Genomic DNA, 12,640 nt, shown 5'->3' with positions numbered 1-12,640 from the left:
TAGATCAGAGGCAGTGTTGTTAGGTACATTCATTAATTTTACTGTATACAGTAGCTGAATTAATGACGATTATATCAAATTATGTTGATTATAGAATGAGGAAATTAAACAGTACTGTATACTATATATTAATATTCTGCACATTTCCAGAACATACTGTACCTTCTGTCCTCCTGGACCACGAGCCCCCTGGAACCCAGCCGCGCCCCTCTCTCCAGCCTCTCCACGCAGACCCTACACACAGAGAGAGAGGGAGGAAAAACAATCTTACACAATGTACAAGAGTGTACACACGGCTTTTGTAAGCATATCTGTACACACACGTGTCTCACCTGTACCCCCGGTGGCCCTTCTTGACCTTTAACGCCCTTTTCACCTTGTAGTCCTTTAGCTCCTCGATCTCCCTGTAGAAACACTGAGAAGCTGTAAACTGTCCTGAATCTTCATGTGCATGCGTGATCATGTGTGAGAAAGAGATGCATGAGGTTCTCAACCATCTCTACCTGCAATCCTGCATTCATTTTATACAAGGAGTTAAAAATAAAGTTAAATTTAAATAGTAAGTTTAAATTTTTTTCCCTAGGATGTTCATCAACTTGGCACCCTTATACTAGGAAATATACAGTATACAAATATGCAAACTGTATACTGTATAGTATTTCTCTAGAAAAAACCCTTATGTCTTATATTTAAGCAATGAATATCAGTGTGATGTGCTCGTACACGAAGGTATAGCACGAGTCCAGAAGATATCACAGCCATTCTGATATTCAGTACAACAGCACGACCTCGAGTGTGATATTGCTTGTTATTCGTCACATACACATTCCTACACAGTATGATATGAAATAAAATGCCTAACTAATTATAACAGTCTCACAAACATCATTTATTATTATCAACAGATGGTGATTGTTTATTTAACCAGTTATGTTATATTTCCTTGCATGCCTGTGGGACTAACTCTAACCACGACTGGACGAGCTGATGTAACATAAATGTGTGGAGAAAATACTGTTATACCGTTGTACAAATTAAGGCTAAACGTATGCTGACTCGTTCCCTTGTTTTAAGTGACACTAACTCACCGTTTCGCCCTTATTTCCTTTCTCTCCAGGAGGCCCACCAACCAACAGAGTTTCTCCCTAAAAAAAGACAAAATAAAAAGTCAAATTAAAGCATTTGCTTATTTTCATAGGCATTTGCATGATACTGAAAATCAGACACTTACCTTCTCTCCTTTCTCTCCTTGAGGTCCTGATTCCCCCTGGAGTTATGATGAGAAATACTTGCTACAGTACACCTCTTGAACATTAATCAGAACTGAATCGTTTAAAACGGTTTGTGAGTTACCTTTTCTCCTCTGCCTCCTTTGCCACCAGGAAAACCCTGCACACATCAGAGTTATATTATGTATTACAACAATATAACAACAATATACATATAATTAAATATAATATAATATAATATATTGTAGCGTTTTTACGCCGGGAAGAATGCTGGAGAGACGAGTGAGCTTATTTGCTACCCAATGCAATGGCTGGGAGTACTTTATTAAGCACACAGCATGTAAGGCATGAGCAGCACCTTCACTCAGGAGCCTACATCTAATTCAGCGTTAGCCTGAACTAGAGCACATTTCACACGTCACACACCCCCTCACACACAACAGGGCCGAAGCCACTGACCAAAACACCTTTCCCCAACATGGTGAACACACCGACATCCCCGCAAGGCATGCTGGTCGTCAGCCGCCGCCCCGCCCACGCCACAATATATAGACGACTGATTAAGAGTGATGAATAGGAGCAGTGGGAACATTAGTCTAGTTTATCGCCCCAAAGCCCAAAATTACACTTGACTTACAAGCAGAGTGCAGCTTCTACAAGTGAGGAAATGTGAAATTGTGTGTATGTCAGCGCTCAGCAATCAGGAGCATCTCTGCATGACCGAATTACTGCTCTGCACGCTCGTATGGCTCTGAGTGTGCTCACAGTTAATGAACAAGCTCGCTATTACATGCTCAGGTCTCTGCATTCTGTATTATTGGGAAAGTTTAAGTTCAAGGCCTCGAAACAGAGGCAGTAACATCCTGGTTCATTGTTTATCTCGACACGCCTAGTCTATACATAATGCACATTAAAAATAGTGCAATAGTACAAACTCGTCTTAGACCTACTACTGTAGATGTATAATATTATGAGAAAAATGTTACGGTACGGCAGCACAATGGCTTAATGTTTAGCATTGTAGCCTTGAACCTACAGGTTGTGGGGTTAATTCCCACCTTAAGGTCAGAGTGCATGGAGTTCGCATGTTCTTCTTGTGCTTGGTGGGTTTCCTCTGGGTACTCTGGTTCCCTCCCACAGTCCAAAGACATGCTGATTAGACTAACCGGTCGTTCCCAAATTGCCCATAGTGTCATAAGAATGGGAATAAATTCAATGGTCACCATTAACCTCCATGGTCACTAGTTGGACTATAGAGGTCCCTAGATGGATGGACGGAATATAACATAATATAGGAATATATATGGAATATAATATAATGTTCCCTAACTCCGGTACAGAACTAAAATAAGGTCTGAACATGTTGAGCAAGTTCTGTAAAAAATAGTTTTGATGCTTTTCTTTCTTCCTATGATGCTAGAGTAACATCTATACATACCTTATCAACAGCCTGTATGATGTAATAATACCCTGACTGGTAAATTAATTAATTAATAATGAAATGACTTTTTTGTTAATGATATGAAATGACTAGGATTATAATAACTGTCCAACACTTTATGAAGGGAAGTGCATGAAGCGATGCTCCCATAATGCATAGTGTCCGCTGTACAAGCCGCTGAGACAGTGTTATGATCTGGTGTTGCTTCATTCGCTCAGGTCGAGACTCAGCAACATTATGGGACAATAGAATGAAGTCAGCTGACGACCTGAATGTACTGAATCACCAGGTTATCACATCTATGGGGGTTTTCTTCTTCCCTGATGGAACTTTGGGGCAACCTGAGAATTATTGGGCAAGTGAATCCATAAATAATCATATGAGCTGAGCTTGAGATATTGAGTAAGTGTTTGTTATTAATTCACATGAATGTGACATTACAAAATAAATGGTAGAGAGAAAAGTAATTCAAAAGTTTAACTAATAGCCCAACTGATTGATGTACACTCGTATCTACTGTATGTATAAAAGACTTGCTGTGTGAGCCACCAGGTTTGTATATGTGTGTATTTTTAATTCATTCACACTGTATTAATAATTTAAGGAGATGACAGTGAGTGGGAGAGGTGAGTGTATTTAAATAAATATAAAAGGCAGTGTGCCTCCCCTCTGCCTCGATCTGCTCCTCGTCCCCTTAAACACACTGAGATATTGAGCTCCGTGTCTGTGAGGTGTGATTAGTCATCTTGATGGAGACATAGACACAACTGATAGGACTCGTTTTTTTTTTCTGTGCATGTGTGGTGTGATGAAGATGAATAGGACAGAGCAACACCCAGGGACACCGGCGCCAGAGAGATGCAATGAATGAGTAGAGAATATATAAGATAAACAGGTAGATAGGAGGAGAAAGGAAAATGTGATCAGAATTACCGGAGGACCTCTCTCTCCATCTGCTCCAGGTCGTCCTTCTTCTCCCTACAGACACACAACGAGCAAAGGTTGTGGTTAAATGCAATGCAAATGTTCCTGTACTGTTATTTAATATCATAATGTACCCATGCACCTTTAGTAACTTAATCATATGAATGCAAAGTTAATTATTTCTTAGAGGAGAAACACACAAATAGTTTAAAAGCCTATATTCCTATTACCACCAGAGCAGATTTCCTGCCCCATATTAGGTACTGTAGGTGGTCATGTCATCTGTGTATAACTAAATGTATATCATATATAACTTCTTATATTTATACATGCTTAAAAATATCATTATTTATTATTATATGTATTATTATACCCGAGGTCCAGGATCGCCTCTCTCTCCTCTCTGTCCTGGTACTCCTACAGCAACCTCACCCTGAGAAAGAGAGATCTGGTTACTCAACAAATATTTTATCTTTCTACTAAAAGAAAATCTCAAAGAAAATAAAAAAGATTATTCCGTAATCATGCAATAAAACAAAACAACACTTACTTTATCTCCTTTAACCCCAGGGGTTCCTGCAGTACCCTGATAAGAAGAGAGAGAAAGAGAGCGTATAGGAAGGAAATCAACAACAACTCAAACTCATGCATTCTGTTCACACTCACTGGTGGTCCAGGTGGTCCAGCATTACCAGGCGTTCCTGGGTTTCCTGCTTTGCCTATGAAGCCTTGCAGCCCCTTAAACAGACCAAAAGTCTCAGATCAGTACGCGACATCCATGTGGTCGCCCTCATTATCACCCAAATTACACTTTAGATAATGAAAATGTATCAATATTAGACAAAAACATTCATCACCCTCCTTGACACCACATCTGAACCTCTACATATGGAGGACTTTAAAGTGCTAATAAGGGCCACCAGCCTATACTGTAGTTTAACATTATGAGATTATTGACATTTAACTACAGTTACAAATACAGATACTAGTCCTGGTTTATGTGCATCTGAGTTTCCATTGCAGTAAAACGTCACACTGACCCTGTCTCCTGGAGGTCCTGGATTTCCCGGTTGACCCGCTTCCCCTCTTTGACCAGCGAGTCCTGGTGTTCCTGATGTACCTTGAGGTCCAGGTGGGCCTGGAGGGCCTGGGAGACCAGTATCACCCTTAGACAAAACACAAGTCAAGTTGATATTACAGTATAGAGCGAATGTGAGATATTTTAGTTTTAAAAGAAAATTATTACATAAAGTATTTATCTGTTTGTGCAAACATTATGGCCTCCTAATGCTAGCAATATACATCATTATTAATGTTTTTCTTATTGTTAATTGATTTTTTTAACTACAGTATAAGTTGTATAACTGAGTAGAGAAATTCTGTAAAGTTTATTGTTTTAAAATAAGAGAAGAAACTGAATGTGCCAAAAGATTTTATCTTGGGATGGGAATCTCCCAGAACCTCCCAATGTGTTTATTTTACTAGTTAAATTCATTTTCTTTAGTCTTTCGTTTTTATCCATATTTATTTCATACGTATGTTTTTTTTTTATTATTATTTTAAGGTCACTGGTGGTCGTATAAGCATTTCACTGCATATCGTACTGTGTATGCCTGTGTATGTGACAAATAAAATTTGAATTTGAATTTGGTTTCTATATTATTTGTTTTGCGATTTTGTATACATTATGATTTTATAAATACTGTATCCCAATTTTTATAAATTTTTTTTGGATTTTGTTGGAATTGTGAAAAAACATGGCAAATAATTAGCTCCTACTACACAGGATGATTGGCTGTGTGTATATCACAAGAATGGCTATAATTTACAGAGACCAGTGTTACTGAAGGCTCTTGACCCAGACTGGATATTTCAGTGGATTTTCTTCAACATACCACTTTTAATATATGTGAAGGAGTACAATGTTGTACAATCCTCTCATTTCTTCAAATTAAATATGATATAGATAAAACGGAAATAAATGAAAACAACTTTTTCCTGTGACAGCCTACCACGGGCCTAAAGATTAAAAGACAACTTAAAAACTCATTGTTTATGTAACAGCCTCAGCAGCGACCTCATTTCCCCTCTCGTCTGTTCCAACCATTCAGCATCAGCAGTAACTAACCACACACCTGATCATCTGTCAGCATCTGCACCTGGGATTAGGGAAGGGGTTGAGACGGGCTTCAACTGTGTAAAAGTGAGTTACATGATTTCGCCGTGCAGATGATTTACTTTGTGACTACTTTCACAAATGATTGTCACCATATGAATATAGAAACCATAATCATATGTTGGTCTGAGAATCACTTAGCATCGATTAGCATCATCTAAGCCTTTGCTACTGTATGACTAGCATGGTGTGGATGCTCAGTAACCGTGCGCGTATGGTATAGACTGCAGCGATTTGACATGTTTAAATCAAACGTCGAATTAGGTTTTCACTAAAAAGAAAGAAAGGTCATGAAAACATGCAAGTAATTGGAGCGGCACTAACTGAACAACGGCAACGGCGTCTATATTCTCTGACCTCTTCTTTAAAAAAGAAGCGCATAAAACTGTGCAAAACCGAGAGCTTCACGCTTGTTAACATTTTACAAGGCGACTCGTGACAACACTGGCATTTAACTGTGGATGTTCGTGTTTGCAGTAGATTTTCACCATCACTTTGAGAGGACGAGTGCTGCAGTGGAAGCTGTAAGGTTACGCAATATGATGATACTGTGAGGGTTTACATGCGTGTTTGTTTGTTTTATAACAATACTAGATCTTATTTAGACATATGTGAGGATTTAGGGCTAACCTTTTAAATATTTAAAACTATTTAAAAAGTTCTGAAGAACATATTCTGTATTATAAAAATGTCTTATCATCTTCATTTTTTGTCATTCGTTTACCGTTTCCCAAAATTTTTTTGGCATTAGTGTTAAATCCAACAATAGTATCATTCAGCTATGCTAATACAAAGTAAGATCTATAACCAACAACAATGTTTGTGTGTGTGTGTGTGGCTGTAAATATGGCTTTATCACATTATATCACATTACCAGCCTGGAGAGATTCAATTCACATTTTTTTACCCTAATATGACACAGATCTGATTTTGCAGCCCTGCTCACCTGCTAACTGCTCGCCGTCCTCCAGAGCTAAACCCCAAGCAGGTTTTTGTTTGACATGAACAAGTACTCGCACTCAGGCTTGTAATTACAGTATGAATGACATGACCCAAAAAATGGGAATTGAGCAACATGGCTTGAAAAGTGAACGTAACTTAAGTTTAATACCTTTAAGCCTGCTGGTCCAGGCTGTCCTGGAGGACCAACCATTCCAACACCTGCTTCACCCTAATGTCATACAAACAAAAACTCAACAAAATCACCCCACAGGCACGGCTGAAATAATCCGTCTCAGTGGCAGAATCAGAGTTAGGGCCCTACTTTAGCTCCTTTCGGCCCGGGTGGTCCTCTTTGTCCCTAAAACGACAGAAAGACTTGTTAGAATCACACCAGGTGAACAATAGATCTGTCACTTGTCTAAATAAACAGATACTCACATTTTCACCTGCCTCTCCCGGGTCACCAGATGCACCCTACAGGGCCGACACATGACATAAAGTCATCAATATAGTGTGTGTAAGTGAGTATGTGTGGGTGTGTTTGTGGAAAAGGATGCCAGGGTTTACTTATGCATGGTTTTCATACTCACCCTTTCACCTTTGATTCCAGCTGGTCCTCTATCTCCTTTAATCCCCTGCGAAGTTTATTTGTTGGAGTTTATTGTTAGTTTATTGATGTAAAGTCTGTTTCTTAAACCTGACATTTTACATCACAAGTCTGGAGATTTTTATTATTTTTTTTCAGAGAGATTTATTTACGTCTTCAGATGGTAAGAATGTAAAAACCTTCCAGGAAACAGCATTGAAAAGCTTCCCTGCGCTTTAAACATCGCACTGGCACAAATCATTACATCACAAAATACAAGAGCCTATCACTTTTCAGTATGCAAATTAAGCCCACGATGAGTAAATGGGCAACGTGTGCAGCACAGAGAGCATTTCTTATACGTAGGTTTCAAGAATGTTAATAAGCTGTGCTGGTGCCTAGGTTTGTGTGTTTTATTGTTCAAAATGTTTGATTTTATTGTGGGATTGATGGTGTTTAAAGTTGTAAACAGTCCGGATTCACTCCAAGATTTTGATTCAAACCTTCCATCTTCATTTTTCTTCAGTTTTTAATCAAACCTTTAAATCATGTGAATATACAGTATTACAAGTGATGCAAAGTTTAATATTGATATCAATGGATGAATAGATTGAGATTGACCTGCAATCCGGGTAAGCCTCTCTCCCCTGCTACACCAGGCAGAGTTTCACCCGAAGGACCCTTTAATGTTATATTCAGAAAGAAAGAAAGTAGTTGATCAAGCAGTCAAAAACATCTGTAATTCACTCTGCATCCGTAATCATGTAACGCAAATGACTTCTCATATCCTGAGCTGTGACTCACCGGCTCACCCTTCACTCCAGGGGGTCCAGCAACCGACTGCAGAGAGAAAGAGAGATATAGAGCCGAGAACTTGATTAACGAACAGGAGAAAGGAGGATATTAAAGAGCATAAGGATATGACGTATGTGTGTATACACACTAGGCCAGGGTGTTATACTTGTAATATAATCCACATTAAAGATGACTTGTGCAAAAGACTGTAAAAACCAAAGCTGTGCCGTGAATTCCCACGTTGTGTATTCACTATTAAGCCTGACTGTACACTTTACATTACATGCATGTTCATACAAATTGCCTTCCTAAAAAATGGTTACAAATCCGTCATGTACAAATCCACAAAACTAAGAGTAATTTAACGTATACAGAGGTGCGGAATGTGTTCATGACAACCATAACAATGGTGTACTGGACTAATACGTAAAAAATGAAACACTCCGTATTAGGCAACATCTAGTGAATTTGCTTAGCATAGCATACCTAAACCAAGTGGTAGAGATGACACAAACATGTCTACGTTTGAGATATATTTTTAATAAGATACAGATAATTTTCTCGACCAAAAGGTTGAGCAGAACATTAAAGGTTGCTCCTGCTATTATTTATATTATTGCACCTATAAATAGTTGTTCCCGGAACAGGTACTTTTTTTCCTTTCTAGAATTTAATATATAAAAAAAGCAGCTTGCAGCTTGCTATATCTTCCAACATGGATATAGTTCTTGCACTGGAGACTCTTGTAAATGTTAAATTAACATTTAGATGTTAAGCATCTGTTATATCATCCATCTGAATTAAGGGGTTAGCTCATTAAGCCTCAAATTAATGCCAGAGTTTATGGTTAAAAAAAAAAAAATGCCAGAGTTTATTGGCATCTCTTCCATCACCAAATGTTCATCTTGTTTTACAGGTCAAAATGGAAATCCACTGCCTGGAGGTACAGAATTTCTGCTTTGCCCTGAAGTCCCAGTGGACATCACTTTTAATCCTTCAGATGTACATTATGTATACAGATAAAAATGTGATTAGCAATGTAGTTGGTGTAAAGGAACTAAGCATCAAGTATAATGCTGGCTTTACACGATCAGATATCTGTACACACTTTTCCAGGTGGTCCGCTGTCCCCTTGCTCGCCTTTTGTCCCTGGGGGTCCTGCTGGTCCCGCGATGCCCTGTAGGGAGTTGGAGAAAGAGTGAACCAAAGCACAAGTATAAAAAGAGACAAGTGTTTAAAGATATAAGGGACATGACATTGAGTTGAATGATATTTCTGCCGGCGGCACGGTGGTGTAGTGGTTAGTACTGTCGCCTTGCTTCTCCACAGTCCACGTTCGATCCCTGCCTCTGTGTTGATGGAGTTTGTTCCATGTGCTTGGTGGGTTACCCAGGGTACGTCCACAGTCCAAAGACATGGCTTTGGTCTAATTGGCTTTTCCAAATTTCCCATAGTGTATGAATAAGTGTGTATGTAAGGTGTACTCCGCCTCATGCCCTAAGTTTCCTGGAATAGACTCCAGGCTCCCTGTGACCCTGAATTCAGAATAAAGCGGTACAGATGAGTGATTAAGTGATCTTCCTGCCTGTTTTCCCGGTAAGCCAGGTGTTCCTTCCTTTCCAGGTATTCCATCTCTTCCGGGAACCCCAGGTTTTCCTCCTTCTCCCTGTGTGAGGGGAAGAAAGACGTCACGAAGTGCATTAATCTGTACAGTCCTGGATATGAGCTAAGTGCTATACAAGTCTCACCGTTTGTCCTGGGAGTCCTGGAGGTCCTTGTGGCCCCTAGAAAACACACACACACACACACACACACACACACACACACACACACTCGACTTAAATAAGTTAAGCTGATCTTTGTACAGGTTGCATAAAAACTCTTTGATCACAATTCTTTGATGTAAGAACTAACATGAGAATTACAGTATACAGTATAAGACATTTAGAAGTGAATGTGTCTCATTGCATGGTCGTGCTTCAACCTGAACAGGTTAGATGCTGACTTTGTAGAAGATGTAAGCAAAATGCACACTTCTAAACTACACTTAAAGCGTTTTAAACTTGCTGCTCTCACTGCCATATATAAATATATATATATTTTTTTAACAAGCCATGTTGTCAGGACGTTCGTCAGAGGTGATGTCTCCAGCCTTGCTGCTCATCTCTGGCCCGAGGAAAGGCTTTCAGCTAAATAATTTACATAAATGTATATGTAAATCAACGCATCTGCTACAGAAGCTCTGATTATTCATGTATAAAACACTTTAGCCTTCAAAACTTCAGCCATTTAATTTTTCATCCTTTCATCAGCTATTCCATCAAGCACTTGGTTCGGTTCTCTGAAATGTCCTGTTAAAAACACAGTCTGCTGGTTAATCTATACAATGAATATGTCGAATATACCTTCTGAAATAATTAATGATGAACATAAGCTTATAAAGCGTGGCCAGTGAGAGAACACATTTAGAAGAAAATGTTCCAGCGATCTATTAACACTTTCTAAAAAAGAAACATAATTAGGTCCTAATGGGACAGCTGAGTCTTCCATCTCTGCATTGAGTGGCTATTAACAAGACTCAGATGAGTGCACAGTGTGTACGCACAGACAGACACACACACACACACACACGCACACACACACACACTAGGTGCAAAGCCAAGACTTTTCTTTACCAGGATATTATTTTGAACTAAAAACCTGCATTAGGAGACACTTCCTGTTTAGCAGTGTATAAAGCAAAGACTAGGTGAGTTTACTTAAATACAAAGTCATTTAGAATGCTTTTACAATGAATTTCCAGACTTCAAACTGTCTATTTGGGTTTTCGGATATGTCAGGTAGAAACCAAAGCTCTTATTACTTTTATAAGGTATACATTTTACCACCGAGTCTCTCTATAATGATATAGCTTTATCTCCCCACACACCAGGGACATACAGTACTGTAAGGTCTTTTGAAGCTGATAAGGCAGGATGTGTTAACGTCCAAGGCTGTTTAGTGATTTTCTTTTCCATGCACTCCGAAATGAGTCTTGTATCTGACTGAGAGACAGAGTAATACCGTAATGTGTTCATGTCTTTTCATCCTGGTAAGTATTCTGATGATCCGACCAGTAAAGAGGCCATTACTGTAATCTGCTCTGCTGGAGATAAGTGCATGGACAGGTTTTGTTTAAGGTCTTGTGGAGACGTGAATGAGAGCTCGGCACTATACATTACATCTCGAATCTTTGGAGCTGGATATGGTGACCTTCTTATTCGTCATTACTGAAGTAAAGGAAATGCTTGTGCATTCAACTTCATGAAGCATCCACATGTGCTCTGCTCTCAGCACTACCTTAACCAACTGAAGAACTTTCCAAAGGTTTTTTTTTTTTTTTTTTTTTACAACTTGACAATTTCGCCATTGACTAGTCTAGACATCATTGTTGTAATTTCGCATGACTGAAATACCTTTTACGTATGCAACAAATAAGAATAAAGCAATCAAGCTAAGCTTTTCCATATATTTGACCTTGCCATGACCTTGACCCTTTCTTAATCAATTTCCAAAATCTTATTAGTTCATTAGCTGACTACAATAATCATTCCTTATCAATCCAGTGCATTAGAGATCTGGGGGAAATCAATCCGATTATCTGTATCACTGACTCCAAATTTCAACCATTTCTAATTTATATATGTTTGCACTTAAGGTGGTAAAATATTACAATTCCTCTATAATTCTACAGGTGGTGTGATGTAAACAATTCACACCTTGGCAGGCAGCACAGCATCCTGTGTGACAGGAGCAAGTTATTTGTTAGATTTGTTTAGGATCGTAACAATCGGAATAAAATGTGCTATCTAGTTAAGATATTTATAAAATCGTTATATTTATAAAATCGCAAGACAATTCGAATCAGCACATGGGTAGGCTCCAGGCCCCCCACGACCCTAAATACAGGATAGAGCGGTACAAAAGATGAGTGAGTGAGTAAAAATGCACGCTAAAGCAGTACACTAAACATTTGCCATCTTTACCTCAAGACAAGACAACCTTTGACCCTTATGTTCACACACCAGTTAGCAACACAGAGACGGGGATTTTATGCACACACATAGACATCCTCGGCTTTATAGTAAAATGTAACACAGAGAAATTTTAGATTTTATTAAAAAGCGTCTGAATTGTTGATCAACCCGAGAGAGGACTGTCCCAGAAACAGACAAGAATTTAGAAAAACGAGTAAAACACCAGCAGAGTCACGATCAGTTTGGGGTTTCTGAAAAATGTCTTTGTGCTTGAGAAAGATTTATTAAGAACAACCCTTCCTTTGCATACCTCGGCCTGTTGCTGTTGATCTCAAAGCCAATAAAGAAAAGTCAAGACAGTAATAGGCATTTAATAATATATAATCTCACCCTCTTAAGACCTGAGTTTAAATTTTGAAATTTTATGTATTTGTTATTTTTTCTATACATTTGTGATTAGTAGGACCTGATAAGTGTGAGATCTAAGCACTGCCTTTAAACATGAAACTGAGTTTCACACCCTCTTGTGTT

General features: G+C 38.8%; 1 protein-coding gene across 1 annotated transcript in view; it reads right to left on the bottom strand.

The window, feature by feature from the left end:
- Positions 1–12,640, bottom strand: part of col7a1 (collagen, type VII, alpha 1) — a 94,352-nt gene that overhangs the window by 9,597 nt on the left and 72,115 nt on the right. The window contains exons 87-105 of the mRNA XM_053498170.1: positions 9,842–9,877; positions 9,679–9,759; positions 9,202–9,270; positions 8,103–8,138; positions 7,920–7,979; positions 7,303–7,347; positions 7,151–7,186; positions 7,035–7,070; positions 6,882–6,941; positions 4,635–4,760; positions 4,261–4,332; positions 4,145–4,180; positions 3,968–4,027; positions 3,604–3,648; positions 1,354–1,389; positions 1,232–1,267; positions 1,089–1,145; positions 333–404; positions 163–234 (exon numbers count right to left, since the gene is read on the bottom strand). Coding sequence (XP_053354145.1) covers positions 163–234; positions 333–404; positions 1,089–1,145; positions 1,232–1,267; positions 1,354–1,389; positions 3,604–3,648; positions 3,968–4,027; positions 4,145–4,180; positions 4,261–4,332; positions 4,635–4,760; positions 6,882–6,941; positions 7,035–7,070; positions 7,151–7,186; positions 7,303–7,347; positions 7,920–7,979; positions 8,103–8,138; positions 9,202–9,270; positions 9,679–9,759; positions 9,842–9,877 — 1,071 coding nt within the window. The remainder of the gene's footprint in view (positions 1–162; positions 235–332; positions 405–1,088; positions 1,146–1,231; positions 1,268–1,353; positions 1,390–3,603; positions 3,649–3,967; positions 4,028–4,144; positions 4,181–4,260; positions 4,333–4,634; positions 4,761–6,881; positions 6,942–7,034; positions 7,071–7,150; positions 7,187–7,302; positions 7,348–7,919; positions 7,980–8,102; positions 8,139–9,201; positions 9,271–9,678; positions 9,760–9,841; positions 9,878–12,640) is intronic.

This window comes from Clarias gariepinus, chromosome 6, assembly GCF_024256425.1.
Source record: "Clarias gariepinus isolate MV-2021 ecotype Netherlands chromosome 6, CGAR_prim_01v2, whole genome shotgun sequence".
Taxonomy (NCBI): Eukaryota; Metazoa; Chordata; class Actinopteri; order Siluriformes; family Clariidae; genus Clarias; species Clarias gariepinus.
This window is presented reverse-complemented; position numbering and strand designations above follow the sequence as displayed.